Source organism: Larimichthys crocea, chromosome XVII, assembly GCF_000972845.2.
Source record: "Larimichthys crocea isolate SSNF chromosome XVII, L_crocea_2.0, whole genome shotgun sequence".
Taxonomy (NCBI): Eukaryota; Metazoa; Chordata; class Actinopteri; family Sciaenidae; genus Larimichthys; species Larimichthys crocea.
The window spans coordinates 12,035,443-12,056,377 of record NC_040027.1 but is presented as its reverse complement, the minus strand read 5'-3'; the positions used below and the strand labels follow the sequence as shown (position 1 = coordinate 12,056,377).

General features: G+C 39.9%; 1 protein-coding gene across 4 annotated transcripts in view; it reads left to right on the top strand.

Annotated features, from left to right (window-relative positions):
- osbpl1a (oxysterol binding protein-like 1A) overlaps positions 1 to 20,935 on the top strand; it is a 29,342-nt gene that overhangs the window by 2,752 nt on the left and 5,655 nt on the right. For 2 of the 4 annotated variants that reach the window (XM_019277702.2, XM_019277701.2), the window contains exons 2-18: positions 6,342 to 6,471; positions 6,542 to 6,627; positions 6,706 to 6,780; positions 6,930 to 7,041; positions 7,195 to 7,280; positions 8,535 to 8,679; positions 9,127 to 9,194; positions 9,290 to 9,334; positions 10,678 to 10,751; positions 10,914 to 10,977; positions 11,062 to 11,163; positions 12,849 to 12,974; positions 13,115 to 13,196; positions 13,512 to 13,618; positions 17,451 to 17,613; positions 19,249 to 19,435; positions 20,251 to 20,326. In XM_019277702.2, coding sequence (XP_019133247.1) covers positions 6,348 to 6,471; positions 6,542 to 6,627; positions 6,706 to 6,780; positions 6,930 to 7,041; positions 7,195 to 7,280; positions 8,535 to 8,679; positions 9,127 to 9,194; positions 9,290 to 9,334; positions 10,678 to 10,751; positions 10,914 to 10,977; positions 11,062 to 11,163; positions 12,849 to 12,974; positions 13,115 to 13,196; positions 13,512 to 13,618; positions 17,451 to 17,613; positions 19,249 to 19,435; positions 20,251 to 20,326 — 1,722 coding nt within the window. In that variant the 5' untranslated portion in view covers positions 6,342 to 6,347. Of the gene's footprint in view, positions 1 to 6,341; positions 6,472 to 6,541; positions 6,628 to 6,705; positions 6,781 to 6,929; positions 7,042 to 7,194; positions 7,281 to 8,534; positions 8,680 to 9,126; positions 9,195 to 9,289; positions 9,335 to 10,677; positions 10,752 to 10,913; positions 10,978 to 11,061; positions 11,164 to 12,848; positions 12,975 to 13,114; positions 13,197 to 13,511; positions 13,619 to 17,450; positions 17,614 to 19,248; positions 19,436 to 20,250; positions 20,327 to 20,935 lie in introns of those variants that run through there. The other 2 variants (XM_019277703.2, XM_019277704.2) reach the window with 2 other exon arrangements.

The following is a 20,935-nucleotide window of genomic DNA, read 5'->3' as shown; positions in this document are numbered from 1 at the left end:
GTAGAAGGGTGAAATCTCCAAATGACACACAGACGACTTTGCACCGTGGAACAACCGCACAAAGCTGTTTGTTGTGTGGCTAATTCCTTGACAGTGGCTCCTTGTGAAGTCAAAAAATTACCAGGAGCACTCCACACAAGAGGTCTTCCAGCTTTTGCCAATCTGGCCCTCTCGAGCCTCGCAACCACGCTGCACACAAAAGCCAGGAACAAATGAGAGGTTTAGAGGAGGATGAGGAGTGGATTTTTGAGTGGGATGTTGTTCTATCAATTGAGCACATCATCGCAAGATTAAATTTGAAAGGCAAATAGGCTTACTTGATCTGTAGGGAGGGGGGGGACGCGCTTGGAAAATCAAGTGGAGAATTATCTGATCAATAAAGAAAAAACAATCATAACTGGACAACAACAAAAAACACTTATTATGATTAATATGCAAGGTTTTCTTTTTTGTTTACCTGCAAACATGCTGTCAGCTTTGACTCCTCTGATCGTTGGATATTATTGCAAATATCTTGGATGCTTCATCGATAAACACCACTCATCCCCATAGATGGAAGACAAAGCCCGACCTCTTCAATCTAGAGAGGAACAAAACATCATCATGGTTTACTACAGAATAAATCGTTAAAAAAATAATAAAAACCCAATTACACAAATATTATATTGTGTTAGTATGTATTATTATTTGTGTTAATAATAGACTGAGTATTAGGGCCACATTAAGAACAAATATAATTACGAGGATAAAGTTATGTAATTAATTATAATATAATTATATTCTCGAGTGTAGTGTCCCAAACTCACTACACACTTCATTGATCTCCTACATATTTTTCATACTAATCTGAATGCTGCAGTCTATGTATAAGTTAAATTGTATATTTTTTGTTGTATCACTTTCGTGGGTTGCACTTGTAGCGTCCCTGCGGCTGCTCTCACAGAGCGCTGCATGTAAACACTAATGTCTTGTCTGTCTTTCTACAGTTGAAAATATGTGTGTTTCTGTGTTTTAACAACGTTTCATTGAGAGTTACTGATCCAGGAAGGTAGAACTGCCAATATCTTTCCACTTTACCAAAGTTAATATTACAACTTTATTCTTGTAATTAATCAATATTAAAACATTAATATTGGTTTCCTGACATGGACAACCAGTGTGTTTAAATTTCCATTTTGCGCAGAACATTTGTGTTTTGGCCTGTGTGATCCACGCCATTGCACGTCACACCTCCGGAGAGATAAGATATGAAAGATACAAAACAAGTTTGGCACAAACACAGAATATGAGCTTCGCCGCTTCATATGGCAACCCGTGTGAGCTGAATTTGGACTGTAGTATTCATTAACCACTAGCTGTCATTGTTACATATTGTTCCTTAAGGCTGCAACGATTATACATTTAGACAGTACGATTATGTGAAAGAAAAAGCCTGTTGTCACAGTTTAATGCAATCATTTATGTCCATATTGCAGATGTATACATCTTTTAAGCACCTTTTATTTGTATTTGTTTGTTTTTGCAAGGAATAAAAAAGAAAGTAAGAAATTGAAATGCAGGTGTTATGTCCTGAGGGATGGTGAGTGTATATTTCTAAACAGTGTAAGGCTCTTTCTGCATCCAAATTCATGTTACAGTGTCTCATTTTATGTTTTCCTACAACAAATACAAAACAGTAAGGGGTTACTGGATATGAAATGTGATTAAAAACCTTTATTTATGCATTATTATTTTATAGAATTTTGCTGTGTTTTGTAGGCCGGTGTGTCTTGGAGCACAACAGTTAAGTGTTGTCAAACAAGCTTCTGTGTTTTCCAAAGCTCACCGAGATTTATCCCTCAGGTTTAATGAATGACAATAATAGGAGACACTAACCAAAGCTGACTTCTAACAAAGACCCTGGGTAAAAAAACTCTTGTCTGCAAACAAACCTCCACATTAATAACATGTGCTTTGATGGTGTTAATTGTGTCCATGTTTGTCTTTTTTTCCAGAATATTTGGGCTGCACTATGTTATGACATCACATGCATATGTATGTAAGAATCTGACACCTTGGGCGACCTCACAAGTGTGTTGTAGATAGATGTGTGCATCCTCTTTATTTTGTGATCTGTGCACAGTCAAGCATTTAAATTACACCTCCATTGTGTTCTTTCAGAGGAAATAGATTGTTTGTGACATCATTTCAGGATTTGTCAGCCTGCCCGACTACCCTCATATCAGTTCAGCTGTTGGACCTCTGACAGCAGTTACTATCAGCTGTTTGCAGCACAACAACAACACAAACACAGCTGGACAGGTGGTCAAACAGTTACCTGAGCCTGAAGATCTTCTTCATTCTCCGGTTTATGATGTCGGCCATTGTTTACTCATCCTCCAAGTTGTCAGCTGTAAAAAATAAAATTAATCGCCAGAAAAACAGATTATGTGAAACTTTAGACACGTGGACTACATGTTTACTCCAGCTGTAGTGAAGAAGAGTAAACTACTCCGGTGCAAATGTGATTTCTACCGTGTTATCATATAATTTTTTTTTTCACTCAATTCAGGATAAAATGTTTGGAAAAAGCCTAACTAACAAAATTAATTAAAAAGTTTAATATAGGTTAAATAAAAATAAATAAAGGACGCGCGAGCTACACGTCTGGTTGTTTTTGAAATAACGGTCGGAGGCTTTTATTTTGAAAAGGCGTCAACGGTCTGTAGGTTGAGGCGAGTTCGGTGTGTCAGAGGATCAGCTGATTCAGTGTAAACAGAAAAGAAGGAGTGTGTGTGGGGACCCACACAGCTATATTTCGACACCAGTCAGCTTAACAGTCTTTAAACGGAAGATGTGCGGTGTGTCGGACTAAAAAAAAAAAACACATCACATGGTCCGCCCACGGAGGAGCCCGGGATGAGAGCAGCTCTGTCCGGATTTGACTTCACAAGACTGGGCGGGTGGAGCAGTAAGTGTCCGCTCTGCTCTTCTTAAGGACACATCAGCCTGTTTTATGTCACCTGCCGGCTGCACACTGCATCACTTCACACTGTTAAGCGTTACATTCATGTTCATTATGCATAAATGTTATAAGTTAGATGGAGATAGTCAGATCCTTTACTTAAAGCTCCAGTGTGTAAGAGTCAGTGTCCAGAAATTAAATATAACACACATAAATGTGTTTATTAAGTGTATAATCATGAGAAAAAAGAATTTTTAGGCTTTTATTATATAAAAATGTGACTTTATATCTACAGACACCTCGAGTACTCCCCTTCATGGCTTGGTACACACAACTAATGCCCCTAAACCCACACACTCTCCGCATTTAACATATTACTTAAGTAAAAGTAAGTTGCAGCAATTGAAGTCAGAAGAAAAAATACTATGTGCAAAAAAAAAAGCCGGTGCTGAGGAATTATGTATATTACATGAATAGGTTTTTAATAACTGATGCATTAACAGCGTTTTACGTCGTAGCCGTCATGACTGTTTTATGTTTTAGTCTGCTGGTTACCAAATTATTGATCGCACCCACTAACAAAAGATCAATCTGATTGATGATTAAAGGAAGGAAGAAACAGTGGAAACCCCGCGGTTAGAGGAGAAGTTTTACACATTTAAGTGGGTTTCCCCAAGTAGTTTTTTTTTTTGTAAAAGGCCATAAATATAGCTTTGTATGTTGTTTTTAATGCCAAGCGTTATTCTGAAAAGTAGGAGAATAAGTAAAGTAAGGTGAAAGGAATACTCTACCCTTGTACTTTAATACATATCAGTACATGGACACAGTTTACTCGTCCTGCTGAAGACAATCTCTTTGGGTTTTACAGAGTCAGACGGGAACATAACAAGAACATAGGCCTGGTATCATTATATTATAATAATATTCTAAAAAATCTTACTGTTTGAGCTCATGCATACTATATTTACATAAACGCGCAACATTAACCAACATTCTTAAAGAAAGCTTTACACTTCCTCTCTTAGATTCAGGACAAAGATATGTGCGAGGTGTGACATCTTACGGTTGAGAAATAAGAGCACAAGCGGGAGCCACATTGTAATAATAATAATATAAGAAATAAACAAATTAAATATTAAATATTCACATTAGGGACACTCTGCATGCATCCTGATTATACTGTCACGATATAAACAGCAGCTGTGGCAGTTTTGAGCAGGGTGGTTCAGAAGAGAAGCAGAAAGACAGGCTGAGTAACCGTAGTGTCACTGCTTTCCAATCCCAGCCAGGTAAACCTGTTTTCAGAGCCACTCCAGTCTTTGCACACGTCTGATTGTCACCTCTTGTGACGTGACACTCATAACCATCGCAGCCATGTGACAGCCATAACGTTTGTTAAACCTCCTCTTTGTCGTGGCCGCATACAGAGTTTGGATGTGTATGCGTGCTCAGTGTGGCTAAGAGTGTGTGAAGGGGAGAGGGAGGATTTGTTTCCTCCGTAAGCTGGCTGGTGACCGCCACCTTTTTGTAAGAATCATATATCCTCTTTGACATTGCTTCGCGGTAAAACAGACTCTTGTGACTATTTACTCATGTGCCCTGAACAATGACTTATTAGGCAATATAAACCGACAACTCCCCAAACTAGTCATGTTAAGGTGGCGTGGTGAGTTCAGTCCACTGAAAACTGGAAATACAATAACTCCGCTGTCACAGTGATGTCAGCAGGATTATTTATGCTTGGTGTTTGAAAGTGGTCTGTGTTTACCAGGCAGAATGGGGCGATGAAAGACACCCTGCGCTGCATTATGGGAAATGTAGGATTCTGTGTTTTTTAGAGATTGACACATACAAGACTAAAAGTCAGGTTTTAAGGTCTTTTTCTATTTTAACTTTTTTCATCCATGCATATCATGTCAGTCGGTCATTCCAAATGAAATATTTTGTATTTGAAGATTGTCACTGCCATTCATTCCCCAGAAGATAAATCCTGCTCACATGATTATCTTTTAACTTTTCAAGTGTTTAAATAAATAAATAATAAACTGTCTTTACGTGCAACGGAACATTAAGTTAATAATAAGCTGTCTTTAAAATTTGGCACACACATTCATGTGCAACGTGAATCATAATAACTTGTGATAACATCTCTTAATGTTTCCTTTTACGCCACCATATAGGTTAAAATTTTTATATATAGCCAATACTTTAGTTTAGGACCAAATACCAAGAAGAACATTAAACTGTCCCTGCCTAACATCAGCTTGTTGGAATTATTGTGAGCATGTTAACATGGTGATGTTAGTGTTTACCTCAGTGTAGCCTCACAGAGCAAAACCCCACAGTGTTGCATGATCGGGGAGAATACTGTTTATATGTCCTGAGTTTGTTTTGCAGTCCGGAAAAAGCTCAAGCGACACTGCGTCATCACTAAACCACAACGATGCCTCTGCAGTCTACTCAGCGGTTAGATTGAACAGATTAAACTGCGATTTGTCAGTCTAAGTTTTAAGAAGAGATTTGCTGAAGTAACACGGCTGTTACTTTCAGCTTGTTGTACACATTATGAGGATCTTGTACCTGTTTGAATCTGCACAGGGGCTATTTTGATGCTAAGCTTCCGATTTCTTTGACCAATAACTGCTAATAACTTTATACTAATATAAGAAGTAGGATGAGACATAATACATAATAAGTGTATAAGTAAATTTACTATTTGAAATGTTGCTCAGAGGTACCGTTGTCTCTTTCTGCCCCTTTCATTCCCCAGTCACAGTTGAACCAGTGTTGTGTTCTCTGTGTACAAAAATAATACTTTCTTTGCAAACCATTCATACAAAATACAAGTGGCTGTGGCTCAGGAGGTAGAGCGGGTCACCCACTAATCAGAAGATCAGTGTTTTGATCCCCGGCCCCTCCAGTCTGCATGTCGAAGTGTCCTTGGGCAAGATACTGAACCCTAAATTGCTCCGACAGGCTGCTCCATCGGTGTGAATGTGATTAGCTCCTCTCTGATGGGAAGTTCTCACCTTTGCATGGCAGCCTTTTAATGGGTGAATGTGATATGTAGTGTAAAAGCACCTGCAGTGGTCAGAAGACTAGAAATGAAACCATAGAGAGCGGTTCTCTCAGTTATCTGACAGTACTGAATCTGAAGCTTTTGTGACACGTTAAGCATTTTGCTCGTAAAGTTTTCTCACTCAAATCAAATCAAATGTTGCCTACAGATACAAACGAGTGTGCTACCACCGATAAACCAACATCAGCTCAAAAAGAGATCAGTAATAATTAAAGCAGAAACCTTCGATAGCTTCTGGGTGTCTTTTGTATTTGCAGTTGAGTCACAGAAATAAAAATTTAAAAAGCATCTTATGCCGTCGCTGTGTTTCCTCTGCAGGGGTCGATGGAGGAGCTGGAGCCAGAGGAACAGTTCCTGCAGTTCGCCCGGAACGGTGATCTTCCGGGAATTCAGAGGCTCCTCATGTCCAAGATAAGGGAAGAAACACAGATCAACATAAACTGCAAAGGTACATGAGGAACACGAGGGGGTAATATCAATCACAGTGCGTTGTGTAACACTGTGCTCTGTTCTCTCAGGTAAGAAAAAGTCTAACCTTGGATGGACGCCTCTTCACTTGGCCTGTTACTTTGGACACAAAGATGTAGTGGAGGAGTTACTGAAGGTGAGTTTTCTTTTTTTCTTTAAAAAAAAAAATCATTTTAATAACTGCATGACTAATGCGTCTGATGTTTGTTTGCAGGCCGGGGCAGATGTCAACTTGCCCAATAATATCGGAGATACGCCGCTGCACAAAGCCGCCTTCACAGGAAGAAAGGTACCTGACTGCATCATTACTTCTTCAGATTTTGAGTTTCTCTCTGCTTTTTCTCGTCTCTTTGTTGATAGTATGAGTTTGTGCATGCATTTATTCATCCATTCGGTCAATCAATGAACCAATGAATCAATCAATCACATATTGATCAGGAGGTTGTCATGCTGCTGCTGCACTATGATGCATGTGCTACTGTCATCAATGGGACAGCACAGATTCCCAAAGATGTCACTCAAAATCCAGAGATCAGAGGCATGTTAGAAGGTGAGAGAGACACGTTGTCATCTAAGAGATTTCATGGAAACCGATTTATCAGTCTCCATGTTTAATTTTTTAATAATCATTCAGTTCTTTATTTAACATCTAGATTCTAAAATGTTTTTTTTCTTGTGAATCCAACTCTTTGACTGATACCAGCGGCCGAGAGAACGGAGGAGAGGAAACTGGAGGAAGAACTTTTGGAAGCTGCACGAGAAGGAAACCTTTCAACTCTAACACAGCTGGTTAGTGCCAGATGCTGCTATCTGATATGAAGCCAAAGTCTGGAACATGAGCTACAATCTGACATCCTGACCATTAATAGTGTGGAATATGCTCAGCTACTGTGGTGGGGAAAGATTAGTGGGTAGGGGGTTTAATTCAATTAATGCCAAGCCATGCCAACAACTTAGCTATGTAGCAATGTCTGTTGGTGTACCACCTTGGTCCAGGCTGAAATAGCTACATCTACAATATCATGGATTTATAAACTGGATACAGAGTTGAATGTGGGGCACATGAAGCCCAAGATCTTCTACTGCTTCTGGCTCTCCGCTAACTTGAATGGCGATAAAATGATTTAACCGTGCATCTCTTATAGACTTTCCAAATGTTATTAGACCAAACGGATGAAACTCTGAGCGGCACTGTGTTGCCTCACAGCTGGGCCTTCCCCACCTCTCGCTGGGATCGGCTCCAGCTCCCACGACCCCGATGTAGATAAGCAGTTATGGAAACTCTGATAGTGACTCGAGTTATTTCATGGAGGTTATGATACTCACTGTTTTACAGTCACATCTTTCACGTTGTAAGCTCATGGGAAAAAGTTATTTTGGACCACTGTGCATCATCTTCAAGCCCGGCGCTCCTCTTTGGGGCTTGGAGGGAACACCATGAAATTTAGTTTGGACATCCATCTTAGGAAGAATCCTAATGACTTTGGTGATCCTCTAACACCAGCATGAGGTTGACATTGGTGGTTTTAAGTGGAACTACTGAATGGATTGCCATAAATTTTGGTTTCAACATTCATGTTCCCCGAAGGATGAGGGCGCCATCATCAAGTCAAATATTTTTTTAAACGTAAAACTACATAATAACAACTTTTAGCATGACTGTAGACTCTTCTTCTATTTTGTACATAAACAGTTTTGACACTCAAATCCAAATGTTCACAAGACCAGACAGGTAAACATTCGACTACACCCTACCTGACCTCCCCTACATTGTTTGTTTCATGGAGCCATCAGGAAAGTGTTGTTGGAAACTGGAAAATAAGATCTGCCACCCGCTGCCAATACTTTCTCACACTGATTACAGATGCAAGCGCATAGCTTGAAGTCTGGCGAGATGAATCCGTGCACATTTGTCCAAGAAAACTAAACTTTTCCAGCAGAAATCAAAGCGTCATGGCTTTGTCCTTAGCAGAATAATTAAGATTTGCAAGACAGTCTAGATCAGACAGCTAGTGTGTTTTCTGTCCTGTGTGTTCACTGCAGCTCAGCAGGAAAAAGCCTCCAGACATCAACTGCACAGATCTGCTGGGTAACACTCCGCTGCACTCCGCGGCGTATCGAGGCCAAAAGCAATGTGCCCTGAAGCTCCTCAAAAGTGGAGCCAACCCCAACATCAAGAACAAGAATGGTAAGATCAGCAGCCAGAGCTGGCAATCAATGATGAAAAAAGAAACGTCATAACACCATTTATCCTTTACCGAACGATACCTCCCTATATTTTATACACATTCCTTCTGATGTTCAGTGAAAGGCAGTTTTAACTAATTTCACAAGCTGTCTTCATTCCTTCACACAAACAAAAATAGCACCTGACTAAGCAGCTATAATTTCTGCAGGAATGTTCTTGTTTCTGAAGAAATTGCCAGGCGCCGCGGTTATTTCTGTAACTCGAACAAGATTATCAGTGTAAAAACTTTGATTGCACAAGAGGCACAAGTTGTGGCTGGTTCGGATGTAAATGACCCCTTGATATTTAACAATTGTCACAATCAAGCAGTATGTTCTTTTCTATCTTTATACGTGTGTTCTGTTGTATCAAAGCCCCACTTTGTGTTTATGTGTCCATAACTCACAGACCAGACGGTGTTTGACCTGGCTAGTGATACAGCAATGAAGCAGGTCCTTGAAAGCAACATTCATCTGGTGAGTGCACAGCTGCCAGTCGGCTTCCTAAAGTTACTTTGATTTCTGCTTTTTTTTTCTTTTTTACTTCCTTCATGTTTCTCATCTGTGTGCAGGGTATGACCCGATACGTAAAGAAGTACGAGGGATTCCTCTTGAAGGTAAAGTCTGGGTGTTTCCATACATGGTAGTACTCAAGAAATGCTTTTATACTTTTATACTTTTTAAAAAGCCTCGGCCTTGTCTTGGTCTCAGACAAAGAGGACTCTAGTGGATTTTAGTATAAGACTGGTCAAGACCACAACTTTGGGGATATCACTTAATTGCCTGTGCATTGTCTCATTTATTTGTTAATTTTCTGGGAGGAGAAAGTTAGTTTCCTAAACCGCAAAGAGTTCGTCCTGCACAGCAACACTTAATGAGGTGACTCAATGTACCACGCTTCACCCAAAGAGTCTGGGTGAATATTAGATACATATGTAGGCTTTATACCGTCTGGTCTTGGTCTTAGTCCCTCAAAGTCTTGGTCTTAACTCAGTCTAGACGCTCTGGTCTTGGTCACAACTTGGTCTCCGTTTAGTTGGTCTTGACTACAACACTGCTCTTACCAGGTTACAGCAAAAGAAAGAACAGTTTTCAGTTAGGTACAAAACTTTTAAAACATTTTAAAAAATAAAGTTTTATATTCTGTATTACATTAAAAAATGGCAAGTTAATCTGTCATTGCCCCTCTACGAGATAAAGGCCAATTATTTTTTTAAAAATATGTAATTAAGGAGACATTAATTCTGTCTTTGCACCTTTTTGTTAATTTGTTGCTACTTCACAGTCCATGTATTTTTAATTAAGATGATCGTTGTCACATAAGACATTGCACATTGTGCAGGTTGTCTTAATTATTTTTGTTTTTTGGGCAAAGAATACAGAATGACTGACTAGTAAGATACTACAGACTTCACTGAGCTACTGCTAATTATTATACAGTGATGAGGGAGTCATAAAAACTAAAGAAAAATCTGGCATGTGACAACAATGACATATTACGAAAAGATGCTAAAATGCTCTTTGCTGAAGGGAACTGCAGAAAGTTAGTTACGAGTAGTGACCCCTATACGCAGATCCGATCTCACATGATCTGTTATTCATAGAAAAATATTAATTATAGCCCATTCCTTGATGCCATAGAGCCCCAGTGTCGTCCAAAAACGATGACCATGGCCACTATAGTTTATTTTAAGTAATTCCCTCAAACAACGGCTATTTAAAAGGCAGAAACCGGCAATCATAGCATAGTTTCTGATTTACGTGACTACAGCTTTGGGAAATCCTAAAAATTGTAAATTGTAAAACATTTTACAACCTGCTGAGTTAATCAGTTAGACAACAAACACACATACAGTAGCTGGTGTGCTGTGCTCTCTCTCAGCCTCCACTTAAATCAGAAAAGACTGAACAGTAATAGAAATCAGCCCCGTTGATTCTTTCTCTTTGTGTCATCCTGCAGAGCTCCAGATTTTTTGGCTGGCGTTCCTATTGGGTTGTCCTTCAGGATGGGGTTTTATCCTGGTACTCCAAACAGTAGGTGCCGTCTTTGACCTTGAATCAGACATTTGAAAAGATTTCAGCAGCCGTTAAATGAAAGTCCCACGTGGTTTTGATTAGAAAGGTGTTGAAAGTGGCAGATGAGTTGGAAAATTACAGAAATTTCCTCAGGAAAACCTCTTTCTGTCTTTTATGAAGGTCAGATGCAGCCGGCAATGTCAGAAGACAAGGCTGTAAGTCCCTCACAAATGCTCAATGCCTGGTAAGCCAACATCTAAAAAAAATACACCACATTATTTGACTCATGTGTTGCACAAGAGACTGTTTTTGGTCTTCTCATTTACAGATCCGGGCCAAAGATAGCAGCTTTTTTACTCTCAAGTGCTTCGATGACAGTGTGCATCACTTCAAAGTATCACCTAAAAGCGATCCAGAGGCAACGAGAAAAGTATGTTGAATGTCTCCTTTCAAACCAATGACAGTATAACGAATGACTAAACTAAAAATATGCGGCTGTACTGCTTCTTCCACATTTTTGTACCAGGCTGTAAACTTCTGCTGTGAAGTTGGACATTTTAACTTGGGGACTTATGGAGACTGGCTCATTTCTGGAGCCAGCCTCAAGTGGATGTTTGAGGAACTGCAGTTTTTGGCACCTCTGCATTGGTTAGACATTACTGGTTTGAGTAAAGCCAGCTAGTTCAAGCCAAAAACTACAAGGAGCACTGTTTTAATTTGAATTGTTAGTAAAGCTTTATGAATTTTATCATCATTGAAAATCTTTCATGTGACCAGATTTAATGTTTTTGTGTCTAAATTTGAAAAACGTGCAGCTTTACGTCATAATTCCCATTTTGTAATTAAAACATTTTGTATATTTTAACAAAGTCCTCTGTCAGAGCTGTAGACTTAAGACTTGTCTGCTGTGCGACTCGACTTACACGAGATTTGATTGCAAAAAGCTAACGACCAACAAATATTTAAAAAATTAAATATTGTGTGTAGTTTTGCCCTTTGTGGCTCTGCAAGCTGTCATGGAGAATTTATAACAAGCGGGATGCTCGAAGTCTCCGTGACCTGATGCACTCTGTCAGTTGTAGCTGCTGGCACCAGAATAAATTCACAGAGAACTCAGAGAAATTAGCCTTTGATCATCAGATGAATTACACATAAATGAGTAGATGAGAAGTTCCCCCTCTTCGCATCAGTATATGGCCTGACATACAAAACGATTCCTGATTTTAGTGATCAAAACTTTTTATATTTGTTGAATATTTAAGTTTAGTTTTACAATGTTTTAATTTGTCATATTAATCATTAAAAATAACACATTTTTTTGTCACCCACCATGTTTTAAGGGATTTGTGCCAACACTCATCCAGCTTATTGTCAAATAATCTGTTGGAAAGATATTACAATAACATACCTGTCATGCATCTTAAACACAGCCACAACAATGACACAATCACACACAATCCTCAGAGTGTGATCTAACTATTAAAAGTATTAGCAAATAAACTACTTGCACATTGTTGTTAAGTTGAATACAGCAGAATATGTCTGCGTGTGCACTCAGCTCAATACAATGTGATACAAGTTTTTATCCCCATCAAACTTTGTACCTGTAAAGCTGTTTCAGGTCTGATCCCACATGCACTGTGCACCTTCATAATAACAGCTTTAACGCTAATTATAAGACAGCAGAGTCACATTCAGGATCAGGACTAGAATACAATGTTTCAAACAGTGTAGGAATCACCGTGGGGCTTTTTGCACAAGTTGCATCTTCGTTTTGAGTCTTATCATTAAATTATTTGACACATACAGATGCTTTGATACATTACTTACAACTGGATGCCCTGTTTACGTTCTATAATTTTCATACTGAGCAGTGATAGATCAGGAAAAAACTTTAAAAACTTTAAGGTCAAGTGATTTGCAAGTCACGTCTCAAAGATTTCAAACTATCTAAAAAGTCTAATTTAAGACTGCGATAGGTTTTTGATGTTATATATTCAGAATACTTACTTAAAAGAGAGCTTTTGGAGCAAGTTTTGCCGTGCTGGATGTGAAAACTGAATCTCAATTTGCAGATAGAAGCTCATAATTCACTTCTTCTTTTTCTTCTTCCAGGCGTGGCTGGATGCTCTGGAGGAGCACTCAGCTTACAGCACACACTACTGCTCCCAGGAGCAAGGCAGCGAGGAGGAGGAGGAAGAGGAAGTGGTGTCACTCGGGGAGCTCACAGATTCACTACAGGTGGCTATAAACAAAAAAAATCCATCATTAGCATTTCAGCATAATGACCTTCGGTGTGTTCAGTGAACTACAAAGGCCGCCGGCCCTCCTGCACTGCACTGTGCCGGGTGTGCTGATCTGCAGTCTCCTCTCGTCTCCAGGCAGCGGAGGCCAGCCAAAAGAAGCTGGAAGAGGAGGTGGCAGCTTTCCTGTACATGCTGAAACACGACGGACTGGCAGAGAGTAAAACCTCTTATTTTATTGTCGATTGAGTTGTTTTTTGTGTTGTATTGTACTTAGAGGAGAAACCTCGCAGATGTGAACCATCCAAGAGCGGAAATGAAACTCTCATAACTTCTGAAATCTGCGTAAATAAGACTCTGTGCCATCTGCTTCGGTCTCAGAGGTTTCGCTTTGGTTGTTGTTCTGAAAAAACAAACAAATGTACTAACAACTTGAACATCATATTCTGCTTTTTAAGGATCTTGTTTGACTTCATTTCACTCATTACTTTGTGCAAACGGGCCCTCATTCGTGTGTTTGTGTTTGTCCCCTCAGGGTTTCCATCTGCCATAGTGCAGAAAATGCAAGAAATCTATCAGTTGTCCAGCGAGACCAGCTCCAGTCTCAGCGTCTGTCTCAGCTTCTTCTCCAAACAGGAAGGGGTAAGTGCCAACTTCCCCGGGACAGATTGAAAGCTTTGTTTGAATGCCTGTTAGCAGAAATCAGTTAGCTTTTTGTCTATTATACCTCTTATTATCAGCATTATACTCCCTAGCTGAATGTGTTATGTAAGTGCTGATATTCGGAGATATTCAGCTCTTTGTTGCCAATGCAATAAAACTCGGATTTCAGCTGTTTGTTTTGAGATATCTGTGGATTAGGTATGAGGGATATTGTTTCTGCAAAGACACATAAAAGTTTAATTTTTCAAGTGTAACTATCTTCAAATCCAGACTATAAATACTGTAATCAACCGGATCCCCTCTGTCTGTGACCCTCACATATATAGTGACGTTTTTTAAAATCTTTTTAAAGAATAACATGTAAAAAAACAAAAACGTGTTTCATAAGAATGCTGCGGCACAATTCACACCTCCTCATGAAAGCAGCTCAGCGGCGTGCAGTGATTATAAGCTGTCAGATGGGTTTTTCCTTTGTGTGCGATTCAATGGATTTGATTATAATGGAATGATTCACTGGAAAGATTACATCTCTGCGGGAAAGAAAATAGATGGCACCGCTTATAGCTCATAACAAGCGCCAACCCTGTATATCAGTTCTGTAATAATGTAATGTAGCACTTGACTAAACACAGTGTTTACACGGTGAGTCATGTAATAAGATCCATATCCGTTTTTTGGTGCAGGAGGCTCTATGTGACTCGTCAATGCGAATGTAAACTTACAGCTCGTAGTAATTCAGACAGATACCGAACATGGAATGATAAAAAAAATGATGCATTAGTGTTTTACTGTACAGGAAACACACAGGATGTTACTACACCGCCTGCATTCTGCATTCAGTTGCTATCAGAAACAGAGGCAGGCAAACAATGCTCAATAAGGGAAGGAAATATGTGTAAAGTCCTCTCACACAGTATAAGAACCTCTACATCGTGATATGTGATGATGCCACATATGGAGGTTACAACATGTCTTCTGCAGAGATGGTGTTAGATCTTAGGTTGTAAGAGACGCTGAGGTCAGAGGACAGAGATAACACAGAAGCCTCCACTACCACTGCTGGCACGCGACCTTCCTGTAGCGTTTGGAGGAATTTTTCTAATGAAATTATTTAAAAACATATCATATCAGTTTTAATTAAATTAAACTAAAATATAGTATAAGTATTATAATTTTTACGTCGTCATTCATTCATGTAGCGCGCACATACATCCATGATTAGTTATGACGTGAGAAGTGGAGGTTAGATTAACGTTTCAAAAAGACTGCGATTCAAACAGGAAATATTAGGAGTACACCTTTTCTATCACAACAAACTCTGTTCAGGATTCAACATTCAACAATAATTAATCATCTTCATAGGAATAAACCTGCTTTGTGCGTCAACTGTAGTCGAACAGGGTCAGCCTACGCTACGTCATAACTGTGGTACGGATATTTTCTGAAGTTTATCTTACACTGTAGATGCATGGAGTATTTAGGGACATAGTGTGGCACTATTCTGTGGGCGTATAGACAACAGAGAGGACAGCTTCTTCAGAACTGAGGCGGCATCATGACAAGTGTATAAATAAATCCTCCTTGATCAAGCTTAATTAAACCTGTCGGACATCTTGGACTCTTGTGCACTTTTTCTCTATTGACCGAACAGAGAGAAATTGATGTAGGCTCTGTGCAGACATACATGCACCTCCAATTTGTTGTGCATTTGTATGTTTCTGGCAGTCGCTCAGTCGGTAGGGACTTGGCTTGGGATCCGAAGGGTGGCCGGTTCAAGTATGGAGGGGTGGACTGGTAGCTGGAGAGGTGCTGTTCACCGCAAGTGCCTTGAGCCTCTGTACCTCCCATCAATCCACCATCTCTCCACATTTGCATGTTTATAAGCCCTTAAACGCCCCATTGAGGGATTAATAAAGTAAATCCTCTTCCTCTTATGAGTGGAAGGTTAGCAGAAGAAGAAAATGTGATAGAGGTAAACCTAAGATGTGGACACTAACCAGGAGGTTTGTGTAAAGGTTTACTCATGGGATACAATGTTCATTAGTGTGTTTCCATCTGTGTATAATCCCCTGAATATAAGAATCGTTGTGTTTTTGTTGAGTCCTTTAGATCTACAGTCAGAGCGGGTCCTCTTCCACTGAGTCCGCCAAGTTGAACCACCTTTTTTCTACAGTAGCCCAGAACAGACAAACCAAACTCTGATCTAGAAATGAGCTTTTAACGTGAATTTGGCAGCCAGAGGTGAGACGTGGGAGAGTATTCATTGGGTTGCAATATGCAACTTTACCACTAGGTGTCACTAAATCCTGCACAGTGGACCTTTAAATAAGTTTGTTTTCCTGAGCTTAATATAAAATATAGGGTGTATCAAAGAGAGCATCATAATAATCACAGTTCTGTAGGTGTTAACTGCTAAAGATCTAAGAGTGAGAATGTCACCTGCAGCACTTTATGAGCCAGACTAATATCTAAACGTCACATCAGAATAATAACTCGTCACTGTCTACTCTCTGCAGATCGTTCAAACTGATAGATCATGCACCACAATGATGAACAGACCCTTGAGTTCATGAAATGAAATATTTTTGTCTCAATTTCTGCACGTGAACCAAGAAATCAACATATTGGACACCAGAACCTGAATGATTAACATCAGATCTCAGATATGACATGTTGTTTTCTCCTCCCACTCGTGCTCTTTAACACGGCTTCATCTGTCAAAACAAGATACTTGAATTTCTTGGTGATCTTTTTGGAACGTGTGCTTCGAGGCTGCCAGAAAAAACATTTCAGATGTTCTCAGTTTAACAGCCAGTGCAGTGTTTTCATTTAGGGTTTACGCCTGTGCCTGTGCCTGTGCCGGGCCTCGATCACTCAGCTGTGCAGCCTTTTGAACTGTGATCTGCGGAGGCAGAGCGCCGCGATAAAAGGCTCACAGGATCCCGACGCTCTCACCATGAATAAGCCTGGTCTCAATAGAAATAACTCAAATGTGGATGTATATGTCTGCACGCAGCGGTGGCGTCTGAAGGAGTCACTTCCAGCTCTTACAATGCTGGTTTGCACCACCTGTGTAGGGGGTCAAGCAGCAGGAATTTTCTATTTAAAGTTCAGTATGTTGTGATGAGTCACCTCTAGTTCGTCATTATGCAGCACTTGTGCCAACCTCACCTTGCCTGCTCTGGCCCTGGTTAACATCTTGTGGATGTTTCTCTGACAGTCCAACGTGAAGTGCCTCTTTTGTGCACTACACGCCGCCAATGGAAAGTAAGATTTTCAGTGAGCAAGGAGCACGTCTTCATATTATCAACACTAATGTTTGATGTTAAAAAAGGAGGTCCGGCTGATGGTTTATATCCGAGTCCATTACCCGTCACTTGATCCCCTCTCCTCCATGGGAATCATGTTCTCTGGCAGGCCATTTGAGACGGCGGCGTCAAGGCAGCTGTCCTCCGTTACAGATAAACATGGCTCGTCCCTCTCAGCTCCATCTCTGTCTCTCTCTTTCTCTCTCTCTGTGGGTCCAATAATGAGAGGACAGTGCATGGCGGAGGATCAGTCAGTCAACAGGATGTTTATTTTCAGGCCCGCTGCCATCACAGCCTGTCTGACGTTTGTCCTCACTTAGTCGTGAGCGACAGAAAAACATTTGGGTAGATGTGAAAACACTTACTTGTCTTCAGTTGTCAAATGTGGAAGACAGAATTCATGTTGGTCTGTTTTTTTCTGTGAATGAATAGTCTCTGTTTGTTGTGTGTGCGTGTGTGTGTGTGTGTGTGTTTGTGTGCGTGTTTGTGTGTGACGAGCTCAGGTGCGCAGTCTGAAATTGGAGCAGGAGGTAGAGAAGAATAAGATCCTCTCCGAAGCGCTGCAGACTCTCGCCACGGAGCACCACGAACTTGAGCAATCCGTCGTCAAGGGATCTTCACCGAGGAGTGCCCTCAGCGAGGATGAGTTCCACGACGCCGTGTCTGGTGAGTTGACAAGTGATCAAACACGCTCAGGACATGCAGGAGATTCTGTGACAAGCTCCCCGCTCACGCTCGCTGCTCTGTCATTCACCTTTAGGACACTGGAATACTTTTACCTGCCCGTGAATGTCTTCGGTATGTTTTGACGCTCCTCAAAGCGTGACGTAAGAGCAAGTGTTGCCTGGTTGTGATGAAATAACATGAAGGAGTGTTTTTTGGTGTGAAAAAATCTGCATGGTGTATTTTATTTATTTATTTTTAAAAAAACAACTGTTTTAGGATTTTTTTCATTCAAAAATCTGAAAGTTTTACAGAAATGTGTTCGTTTTAAGCTCTTTAAATATTTAAACTTCATTAATAACAACAAACATTTGATCTAATTTGATGTCTCAACGCGTCATGTGACCATTTTCTATAGATGAAAGGAAGTTAACGAGGCAGAATAAATGAAATATTCATATAGATCTGCATGAGAGATCTGCATTCATTGAGCGTGATTGTGAATATATTTTATAGATTTGTATATTGCAGTCTATAATCAGTTAAACTATAATAATATTTACTGTATATTTAAACAGAATCAACATAGATTTAAAATATTAATGAAGCAGGTGAGAACCAAAACACTTTTATTTTTCTCAGATCTTCTTTAATGAATATGAAACGTGTCATGAATATGTTAACGAGTGTTCAGTGACTAATTTGTTATTGTCATTGATACGGTCTCGTTATTACAGCTCGACTGATACAGGGCTCGATAACAGTACAGACGTATTGACCAGTATTTTATTTTGTTTGTTTTTGTTGATTTTTAAAGAATATAGATATTACACTGTCAGTGAGTTATTAGTTCAAACTGAGTCAGTCTCTTAGTTAATTTATAAGTTACTTATCAGCCGACATATATACACCGATACTGATATATCAGGTTACAGTTAGAAACTATGATGAAATATTAAAAGGAATGATATATATTTAAGATATATAGGATTAAAATACAGTTTTTTATTGTCTTTGACTGTGACGTGATGAATAATGACTGATTTGTTATTGCTATTGATACAGTCTTGTTATTACAGCTCGACTGATACACGAGAATCGAGGCCGGTGCCAATTTAGATGCATTGACGAATGTTTTTGTTTTTAAACAATGATGTTAATTTGTAGTTATTTTGTTTGTTTTTTAAGAATACTGACAAAAACTGAGAGAGACGGTCGGTCGGTCAGTAGTTTGTTAGTTAGTTGACTGATACTGGATTTTGATACCAATAGAAATCAGATAATGACATATTGGTTTATATCAACATGCTTTTTTTTTAAGAACTATGTCCAAACTGTTAAGTGGGATGTTTTACAGTAAAGAAATAAGCTGAGACTGTGTCTCAGACTCTTTGCCATTTCTGAACTGTTATTTATGAATTTATTAATACATCAATACTGAAATTATGTTAATCAGGCGATCACTGATCACTGGCTGACATTCCAGCACGGCTGATTTATCTGTCTAGATGTAATTGCTCTCGTGCATGTGTGGACACTGGCTTCATTATCACAGATGTCGTCTTCATTCACTCACAAACATACTGCTCTTTGTTTTGTTTTTTTATCATGAAACATTCTGCGGTCTGTCTCCGTCAGAATCGGACTCGGAGGTCTCCCTGAGCGGTTTTGAGACGGTGGCCAGCCAATCCTTCGACGAGGACGAGGAGGAGGACGAAGGCTCTATCATGTTAAGCAGCCCTTGCAGCAGCCCCACCAGCATGTTGCAGGAGGATCACCATGGAGACAAGGACGAGGCTCAACCCAACGGGATCACAAAGCATAGGTCAGCTGGGCTGTATGCCCCCCCCCACCCGGACGCCTTATCTTTTATCCGCCACTCATCAAAAGCTGAACTCAACAAAAGAGTCTGTCTTCTTATATCAGACTGTTACTGTATTCTTGTTTGATGTGATGTAGCACACATCAAATTCAGTGTTTCCCCGTCCTGCTCCGACAGTTTTCTCAATGATCTTTGTTTTTCATCTTCATGTCCTCCCTCCGGTCTTTCCACTTCATAGTGTGAATAATTTAGAGTCAGGTGCAGCCTGCTAGGAGGAGAGAGAAAGAGTTGTATTGAAAGAACGGAGCTCTGTGTTGGAGCTGTTAAATATTGATAAGGTCACAGTGCAATGCAATAAGTCTGCAGTGTGATCCCTCCATGCTGGCTATTCCCTACATGCAGCTTTTAGAGGGCACTTCAGACTATTTGGGCGGATTATAAATTTACATATTTAACGAACTAATGAATTATATTCTCGTGATTTTAGGTTTATTATCCAAAGTCCAACCTGTGAAACCTTTCAGATAGTTTGACCTGGCTGCTCCGCTCTAGTCAGACTTTAAAGGTATAAGTGCTGCAGATGGATGATTCCCAGGCTGATGACCACCTTTGATACCGGTATTGATTGTCTCTCTGGGCTTTGTTCCAGAGTGTCACACAATACATTACAGGCTTTTGCTGACTATATTCACTTAAATAAGATATGATGCTATTATATGTCTGGAACCTTTACTCTAATGAAAAGTGTCTATTTTTGGAGCAATAGCTCATTTACACCTCGTAGATCTAATACAGCTGCGTGTCAACGTTTGTTTCAGGACGAGCTTACCGGCCCCGATGTTTTCAAGAAATGACTTCAGTATTTGGAGTATCCTGAGGAACTGCATTGGAATGGTGAGGATGAAATATCTCAAGAATAAGTGGATGGATTGACAGACTTTGTACCGTTTTGTACGTTTGTGGTCCCCAGAGGATGAATCAAATTTACTATGGTGATCCCCTGAATTCACCTTTAGCTCCAGTAACAGGTTGACATTTGTGATTTTGAGTGAGATGGTAATTCTCCGTGGCTGTGAAGTGAAGCCAAAACTGCAGTTCCTCAAACGTCCACTTGAGGCTGGCTCCAGAAGTGAGTCAATCTCCATAAGTCCCCATGCTCAAAAATAAACCTACATCAGCGCGTTTCAGCTGTACAAAGCTGCTCATTGTTTACCTGTCTGATTCCAACTTTCTACTGTTTTAATTTAATCTCACTGCTCACCTCTCTTATTTCCAGCTGTACTAGGCAGCTGTTCTCAGTGAAAAAAAGCACTGAACCCTCGCTTCACTGTACACCTGCTCAGCACCAAATGACAGGCGGTTAGGTAAACATAGTGGAGCATTCCGCTAAAAGAGCCAGATATTCCCCAGAGCTAAAACTAAGGCTGGATTCACATTCATCAGGTAAACAAGCAACTCGGCTCGAAATGAGTAAATAAGCAACTAACAAGTACAGTCCCACTG